Here is a 9,857-nt window from a genome sequence, read left to right on the forward strand (position 1 = left end):
AAAAAAAAAAAAAAAAAAAAACTCCTATAGTAATTATGGATTTGTCCATTTTTTCTTGTAAGTGTGTTACATTTTGCTTTATTACCTGATGCTTTGTTATACGTTTAGAATTATCTTTTTGCAATATAGGTCCCATAGCTAGTCCTATTCCCAGTTCATCCTGGTTCCTCAGGTCCAAATTTTGGCAAGTCTTTGGATGAGGATATAGTCCCAAGGAGGCTTAGGTTAATAAATGAGGGCTATTTTCATGCCTGACTATAATGTACTATACCTTATTTGTAGTCTTAATGTGCATTACATAGCCCTGTTTTTAATGATATACTCAGCTTTGCTTATCTATATAAAGAATTACTTGGGGTGCGGGGGTCAGTGAGCCTCTAGAGGTCTAATGAACCTTTCCCTCAACGAGATTTAATGTACAACCAGCTAGTTTAAAAATCCATCTTTTGCCTTGATAAAACTGTTTTGAAGTTTATAGGCCTGCTCGTTCTCATTCTCTCTCTCTCTCTCTGCTAATTAACAGGATTTCAGTGACTACTCTTGGGAATGCAAGTCCTCCTAATAAACAACTATTAGTAAAAGAATCTCGGAAAGATGAGAATATTTTCCCTCTTTCCTTATAGATATTTACAACGTACCGTTCTACAACTCAAAGCAGGCACTATAAAAAGATAAATTGAGAACATGTTTGAAAACTGTCATTCTTGTCTCCTATCCAAAATTAAGATTTTAAATCTTTTTTCCTCAATATAAAAAAAGACTTGTTTGAAAATGTGCCATTCTCTCTATTTTCTCTTTACAAATGTTATTTGTAAAAACAAACAAAAAACAAACAAGAAAACATGAACTTCAGACACTGTTACTTCAGACATTGTTGCTATATCCTATAAAATATAACCTGTAGCCTCTGCAATCTATCTGCCTTTCTAATCATTGCCTTGCATGATAAACTGTTACCTACAAAGACCATTTAAATTAACATCTCTGTTTTGCTAAAGATATATATATATTTGTAAATTTGTTCTTGTTATTCAAAAAAGATTTGGATTTACCTCTTCTTCCCTCATTCATATAATCTCATGACTCCCTTTGGATTCCACAGAGTTTGAAAGATTTTGTTTTATTTAAACCAATACCTGCTATAACTTTCCATCTCTTACTTTCAACTATTTTGTGTCCTTGTGCTTTAATTGTAACTGTGCAAACACCATATAGATGGATTCTTTTAACAATCCAATCTGATATTCTCTGTTTTGTAACTGGCAATATTAATATATAAATGCTGGTTGTGCATACTGACATGTTGAAATTGTTTGTCATTTCAGTTTGTGATATTTACCCTGCTTTGCTTCTTTTTCTCCCTTTCTGCCTTTTTGATAGTTTTAAATTTTTTTATTGACAGTTTTTAATTGATTATTTCCTTATTCCCCTGTACTGGTTTGAAAACAATACTATTCTATTTCTATTATTTTATCATAAAAAATTATTAGCATATATATACATAGGCAATTTCTAATTCTATCCTCCATATAAATTATAACTTGCTTTTTACATTTTTACTTCATTGTCTCTCTAAGCTACATTCTGGGTAATTTGGAGGCATTTCTTTCAATTCATAATTCTCTTTGGTTTGTCTGATCTGCAATTTAACTCATCTATAGACTTTTAGATTTCAATGACCATATTTTTCATTTTCTAGAAGTTGTTTTTCAGCTCTTTCCAGCTTGTCTTGATATTACCTTATTCTTTTCTCATATTTTTTATTCTTTCTTATGTTTAATTATTTAAATATACTTAATAGTCTTTTTAGTTCCATTATTTGAAAGTTGTAGGAGTTCTGCTGCAATTGTATTCTGACTACCATTCATGGTAGGTTAATTTTTTTTTTTTTTTTTTTCTTGAGATGGAGTCTCTGTCACCCAGGCTGGAGTGCAGTGGCGTGATCTCGGTTCACTGCAACCTCCACCTCCTAGGTTCAAGTGATCCTACCTCAGCTTCCGAGTAGCTAGGATTACAGGCATGAGCCACCACACCCAGCTAATTTTTGTATTTTTAATAGAGACAGGGTTCTGCCATATTGGCCAAGCTGGTCTACAACTCCGCCCACCTCAGCCTCCCAAAGTGCTGGGATTATAGGCGTGGCCCAGGTTGATATTTTTAAATTTGGATTATGAACTCACCTTTAGGGGACTTCATCCGTGGGAATACTGTGAGGCCTGAATTGAGATGTATCCTGGAGAAGTTTTATCTTTGTTTCTGCCAGGCTTCCTAGGGAATGTTAACAGCCTAAGGCATGTTAACACATAACTTCTGCCCTGAGAATTCCAGAATCGTGGAGGTAGCACAAATTCAAATCCATAAACCTCAAATTCAAGGCCAGCTGTGGCTCCTAATTCTTAAGAGAAATGAAATCTCATTTTTTACCCTAAGTACAGACTCAAACTGACAAATATTCATGTCTTACCTTTCATGCTATACTTTCTCCCCGGACAATATGTTCTAAAACCAAACCTTGTCTCTACTTCAGTGACTCCCAGATCTTATATATCTTCATCCTAGATTCTCTCCTCTGAGTTCCAGACCCTACTATCCGACTGTGTATTTGAATATCTAAGGTATCACCCAAAAGTCAATTAGCCTAAGATCAATAAAATTCATGACTTTCCCATAAAAACTAGTCCCATTCTAGTGTTTCCTATCTCAGTAAATGGCATGCTTATCTATACTGTTGTACATGCCAGAAATCCAGGATCCATATTTGACATCTCTCTTCTCATTCTCCCTCCAACCCATTGCCAACCCGTCAATTTTACCACTTAAGTATCTTTTAAATCTGCCCACTCTCTCCATCTCCACTGTTTTCAGACTAGTTGTTCAAGTTACCATCATCTCTAGCCTGGACTGCTGCAGTTTTCCCACATTTACTCTGAAAATTCTCCAGTACATTCTCTGCACTATGGCCACACTGAACTTATTCAAATACACATGTGGGTTGTTTTTCTTTTCTGCTTGAGATTCTCATTCACTGGCTTCACATTCGTAGTCTTTACATCCTTCATATGGTCTACTTGGCTGTGCATGGCCAGCTGCTACCCACCTCTTGGACCCAGCCTCATAATGCTCTTCTCACCCTTACTTTCTGTGCTCCAGCCAATAAGCCATAATTCTGTTGCTTGAAGCTACAACCCTCTTGCATCTTCCCACAGGGCTCTAGTACCTGCTGTTTCCTTTTTCTGGAATGCCAGTCCCCCGTCCCCAATCTTGTCTAGTCAATACTGAAGTCATCCTTCACTTCTTTGGTCTAACATCATTTCCTCAGTTCTCATCTCTTTCTTTCAAAGCCTTTCTGTTCGTTTATAACTATTCACTCATTACTGTAGTTATTTGCTTAATGTCTGTTTTCTCTATTAGGCTACAAGTTTTGTGAGATCAGAGACCTTATCTAGTTTTGCTCATTACTATGTTCTGAGTACTAACACAGCCCAGAACATAGTGATTAATAAATATTTCTTGAATAAATAAATCATCATTTAAAATAACTAAAATATACATCTATTCCAAATAATCTAAAAGGAGAGAATAAGTGGATAGAGTTATGGATAAAACAAGTGACAGCTACATGGAGGATTTGTGATATTATTCTGTCTACTTTTCCTTATGTTTGAAATTGTCCATAAAAAGATTATGCAACTTACCAAAAAATTAAAATACCTTATTTGAGTCTTTGGATAAGTGGTGAACTTAACCTTAAAAATAAAATATTGTCCCTTTAGGGTCAGACCGAAATATTTTATTTAACTAAAAGAAATTATACTAACCTGAAGATATTTCGGTAATGGTTAATTGGGCCACTTAATGCTCCAGGCTGAGAAAAGACATAAATATAAGCTTCAAGATCCTCTGTTGTTAATTGGCATCCTTTTCTTCCAATGCCAGTGCTATGACTGGTAAACAGATGTTTCAAAACCTAATTTAAGTGAGAAAAGAATCATTAAAACTTTTTAGTATCTATTAATAAGCTAAGTCTTTGGCTTTGGAAAGGGGATGGTGGTCATTGTGCAGTGACAACTCCTAATTTCTGCTCTAGCCAAAGTTGAGATCTCATTGTTTATACATACATATTCTATGCATTTCTACTTTCCTAGCTTTATTTTTTCTATATTCTTCCCTTGTAATCTCCCCTGCACACTTCATTTTTATAAAAAGCATCCTGTCTTCTTGGTGCCTATTCATATTCTACAAGATCCAGTTCAAGAGTTCCTTGGATAAATGACTAATTCCGCATCTGGGCAGGAAAGAAAACATAAGCCCAGGACATTGAGGAGGCGAGCTATCACTGACTAAAGGGATTATGTCGAAAAGCCACAAGAGCCAACCTGATGGAATGCCTCATTTGATGCCTACTGTGGGATAATTTGGGCATCCAAAAGAATAATGACTATAACTGATTGGTATATATCAAATATATACTCATTACTCTAAAAGTTGTTTGTGAAAAGAAAAAGAATGAGCATATATCCTGCCATTCTTGTGTGAACTATATTTCAGAATACATAGATGTGGAAAAATTCTTTACAGCAGAATTTCAATTAAAAGCAGAAAGAATTATCAAATTAGAAAATCACCATTTTTCATACCCTAATGAAATAATGGGCCTAGGCTATGATCACTAATGTATGCTAAAATTAATTTGGTGGAAGGATGTGAAGAAATTTTTTTTTTTTTTTTGAGACGGAGTCTCGCTCTGTAGCCCAGGCTGGAGTGCAGTGGCTGGGTTTCAGAGCACTGCAAGCTCCGCCTCCCGAGTTTACGCCATTCTCCTTCCTCAGCCTCCCGAGTAGCTGGGACTACAGGCGCCTGCCACCTCGCCCGGCTAGTTTTTTGTATTTTTTTTTTTTTTTTAGTAGAGAGGGGGTTTCCCCATTTTAGCCAGGATGGTCTCGATCTCCTGACCTCGTGATCCGCCCGTCTCAGCCTCCCAAAGTGCTGGGATTACAGGCTTGAGCCACCGCGCCCGGCCAGGATGTGAAGAAATTTTGGCTAGGCTGACAACTCATGAGCCCACTAATCACTGTTAGCATTAGTAAAACTGGACCAAGTAGTTGTCATGCGCTTCCTTGATGGGATGTGTTAAGAAATACATAGCACCACCTATTAAGTATCCTTTTCAAATTAAAATTTAATCAAGCCTCTAGATCACCAGTACCTATGAAGTAGGAAAAACAAGGGTTAGAGGAACAAGTTAAATACCACCATGATGAAGCAATCAGCTAAATGCAAAATATGGATCTTTTCTCAGGCAAATTTCTTCAATAAACAAGTGAGATTAAAAAAAATAAGAAAAAAAAAAGAAAGAAGGCACTGTTATACATTTTAAAAGCTGTAACAACTAAATACAAGGTATAGACTTTGGTTCCTGATTCAAACAAAGGAAATACATCAAGACATTTATGACAGTTAATGAAATTTGAATGAGTATTAAATGATATTAAGGAGTTGTCATTTATTCTGTTAGGTTTGATAGTGGCATTGGGGTTTTGTTTTTTTTTTTTTAAGTTCTTATCCCATCACAGTTATACACAGAATTATTTACAGGTAAAATTATATTGTGCCTTTTAAAAATCCTCACCAATATCTAATACCATGTGAGACATATAAGAAGCATTTAGGCTGGGAGTGGTGGCTCACGCCTGTAATCCCAGCACTTTGGGAAGCTGAGGTGGGAGGATCGCTTGAGGCCAGGAGTTTCAGACCAGCCTGGGCAACATGGTAAAACCCAGTCTCTACAAAAAATACAAAAATTAGCCGGGCATGGTGGTGCATGCCTGCAGTCGCAGCTACTTGGGAGGCTGAGGTGGGAGGATTGCTTGAGCCTGGGAGGTTGAGGCTGCAGTGAGCTGTAATTGCACTACTGCACTCCAGCCTGGGTGACAAAGCGAGTTCCTGTCTCAAAAACAAAGCAAAACAAAAAAATAAAAATAACAAAGAATAATTTAATAAATTTCCAATATACTTGCGTATGACTACTGGTGTCAGTGTACGTGCGACACTAATATCTGCATGTTTACTTTGTTTAGGGCTTTTTTTTTTTAATCCCAAAGTCTTCTACTTTGCTGCTATTAAACCTGACATTTGTATTCCCTCATCTCCCCATGAGATGTTCTCTAAAAAGGGGTATGCCTGTAGGGGCACAGTGTCACAAAAAAATTGAAGAACAGCCAGGTATTTAAATACATAAACAGAGACTATGAAAATAAGCAAGACTATATGTAAGTTCTTTTCTTTTTCTTTTTTTTTTGAGACGAAGTCTCGCTCTATCGCCCAGGCTGGAGTGTAGTGGCCGGATCTCAGCTCACTGCAAGCTCCGCCTCCTGGGTTTATGACATTCTCCTGCCTCAGCCTTCTGAGTAGCTGGGACTACAGGCGCCCGCCACCTCGCCTGGCTAGCTTTTTGTATATTTTTTTTTTAGTAGAGACGGGGTTTCACCGTGTTAGCCAGGATGGTCTCGATCTCCTGACCTCGTGATCTGCCCGTCTTGGCCTCCCAAAGTGCTGGGATTACAGGCTTGAGCCACTGCGCCCGGCCTATATGTAAGTTCTTAAAACCATTTGTTAAGTTACAATAATTTCCTTTCATTTTTCATTATTCTTCTTAAAGGTGGACTTTAAAATATTTTTCATTAATAAGAATAATACATTATTTGTTTGATTTGTTTGGCTTACCTTGAAATCATTTATCGAGAACATAAATTCTGGGAACCATGGTATTTGGAAGAAGTAGTAATAACTGGATTTCAACAGCTGAGCAGGGTGTCGTAAAATATATTCTGAAATTAAAATGCCATGTTAGACTTTATCCAAGGGGTATAAATTACTTACTGTTAGAAGAACTTCTTTTTAGGATAATTTCACTTTAAGATGATCCCATGAAAGAATCCATAAGGCTTCTTTGGAACAATTTCTATGCTCTTATATCTTATTATGAGTATTTCCAGTATTTCCAAAATGTATATCACTTTATTTATTATTATTTTTTTTGAGACAGAGTCTCACTCTGTCACCCAGGTTGGAGTGCAATGGCACAATCTCGGCTCACTACAACCTCTGCCTGCTGGGTTCAAGCAATTCCCCTGCCTCAGCTTCCCGAGTAGCTAGGATTACAGGTGCCCACCACTGCACCTACCTAATTTTTTGTCTTTTTGGTAGAGGCAGAGTTTCGCCATGTTGGCCAGGCCAGTTTTGAACTCCTGACCTCAGGTGATCTGCCCACCTCGGCCTCCCAAAGTGCTGGGATTACAGGCGTGAGCCACTGTGCCTGGCCTTATACACTTTAAATAAAAAGAAAGTTTCACTTTATGAAATCTTGACTCAAAAGGGAACAGGAAGCCCAAACGACACTGCTTTTCCTACAATGTCATTATCAGTGACCTACCACTTTTCCTAGGAATATACTTCTTCACCACCACACACTGGTGGTAAACTAATTAATTAATTAAATTTAATTAAGTGCTAGTTTCACTTAACAGTGTCCTTGATGAAACAGCAAAAAATATTAATTAAACTTGACCTTTGAGTACATCTTTTTAATATTCTATGTAATTAAATAGAAAGTACACATAAAGCAGTTCAAGACAACACAAATACAATGATTGTTCCAAGGAAAAGCACTTCTACAATTGTTTGAGTTGATGGGTTGAATTAGCTGTTTTTTCTTTCCTTTTTTTTTGTTTTTTTTTTGAGACAGGGTCTCACTTTGCCACCCAGGCTGGGAGTGCAGTGGCACAGTCTCAGCTCACTGCAGCCTCTACCTCCTGAGCTTAAGTGATCTTCCTGCCTCAGCCCCCCAGGTAGCTGGGACTACAGGTGCGCACACCACACCCAGCTAATTTTAGCTGCATTTTAAATGTAACATTGTTTTACTTGAGAGAATGACTAACAACCTATCATCAGTCAGACATGGGTATTTGGCAGATAATCTCTTGAAAATTAACAAAGTGAGCCTGTCACGTCAAGGAAAAGAATCATCAGTAGTTGTTGCCATTGATAAAAATCAGACTTTCAAATGAACCTTGGAACTTTGGAAAACTTATATCTGCTACTGTGAGCTTCACAGCTTTGCAATACTTTAAAGGCTTTTCTGATGAGATTAGGGTGATGTCAAAGAATGTGATTTTTTGATACTGTTTGATGAAATGTGTCAACTTATGGAAGATCTGCATAAATCAGCAAACCAACATCTTCTAATGCATGATGATAAAAAACCAGGCATGGATAAAAAGATCCAATAAAAGTGCTAGGGAGACCTGTGGGTTTTAATAGCTCACACTATTAAAAAAACATTTACATGCCATCACATTCCACATTGTTACCTTTAAGAAACCATTGGCCAGGCACAGTGGCTCACACCTGTAATCCCAGCACTTTAGGAGGCTGAGACGGGCGGATCACAAGGTCAGGCATTTGAGACCAGCCTGGCCAACATGGCGAAACCCCGTCTCTACTAAAAATACAAAAATTAGCCAAGCGTGGTGGTGGGTGTCTGTAGTCCCAGCTACTCGGGAGACTGAGGCAGGAGAATCGCTTGAACCCAGAAGGCAGAGGTTGCAGTGAGCCGAGATGGTGCCACTGCACTCCAGCCTGGGCAACAGAGCAAGACTCCATCTCAAAAAAACAAAAACAAAAATGAAAACAAAACCATTAATTTTTAAGTTTGGTGTAGTATTAAGAAAGAAAATCCACAGTTATCTGAAAAGGCTATTAAAATACTCCTCCCTTTTCCAATTACAGATCTGTGTGAGGCCAAATTTCTCCATATACTTCAATTCAAACAACATATTGCAACAGATTGAAGAGATTTGCAAAATGTAAAACAATGACACTCTTTTCACTAAAATTTTGTTTTGGAAGATGTAGTTAGCTTTCATTTAAAATATGTTATTTATGTTAACATGTAATGGTTTATTTCTTTTGAGGAATTAACATATAAATATTTTAAATTTCTATTTTAATTTCCAATACAGTGAATATTTATAAACCATGTAAGTAAAAGCTCAATGGGGTCTTTAATAATTTTAAGAGCATAAGGAAGCCCAAGACCAAAAATGTGAGAACTGCTTTAAAGAATACTGCTATTCCTGACAGCCAAAGCAGTCAAGCAAGAGGAGATTTTATTTCTAGGCTGTCAGGATTCATTACTGTCAAAGCAATGTCATTGTATGTTTCCCTTTATCCCTCCCCAAGTAACAGTAAAATCTTTTTTTGAAGGAATAAAATTATGTAAGCAAGTATAAAGCTAAATTTTCTTAGATTCCCCTAGAAGATTGAAAACCAAGGTATCTGACACTGTCATGTGCTATCATGGTTTAGTCACTTAGTTTTAAAATATTATAGTAACCAAATTTTGCTGTTTCTAATCCAAAATGTCAGTGGCAGGAGTGAATTGTCACATTAGCAGAACTGTTTTGATAAAACTTGAACTCACCTGTAAATACATTTGGATGAGGGAAGTTAATAACAATAAGCTTCATCACCATTTCAGGATAACAGATGGCAATTAGCCAAGCAATCATGCCTCCCCAGTCATGACCAATAAGAACACATTTGCTATACCCTGTAATCAAGAAATAAATGTTGACATCATTAAAAAGAAACAGGTGAGTGCACTGTTACCTCACATAAAATAGTTATACTTCTAAAGCACCTCTTTTCATTATCTTATCCTAATTATGCACTTTGTGCAGATATTGAGTTCAGTGGTTCCAAAACTTGTCTGTACATCACCTACATAGCTCCACTCTAAACCTATAGATTGAGAATCTATGCCAGGAATCCATATTTTAAAAAAAAAATCTGAAATA

General features: G+C 36.9%; 1 protein-coding gene across 1 annotated transcript in view; it reads right to left on the bottom strand.

The window, feature by feature from the left end:
- Positions 1-9,857, bottom strand: part of EPHX4 (epoxide hydrolase 4) — a 40,879-nt gene that overhangs the window by 13,582 nt on the left and 17,440 nt on the right. Inside the window, 2 exon segments of the mRNA XM_017855788.1 lie at positions 3,819-3,967; positions 6,724-6,827. Coding sequence (XP_017711277.1) covers positions 3,819-3,967; positions 6,724-6,827 — 253 coding nt within the window.

This window comes from Rhinopithecus bieti, unplaced genomic scaffold (genome assembly GCF_001698545.2).
Source record: "Rhinopithecus bieti isolate Rb0 unplaced genomic scaffold, ASM169854v2 scaffold_41619, whole genome shotgun sequence".
NCBI classification, from domain to species: Eukaryota; Metazoa; Chordata; class Mammalia; order Primates; family Cercopithecidae; genus Rhinopithecus; species Rhinopithecus bieti.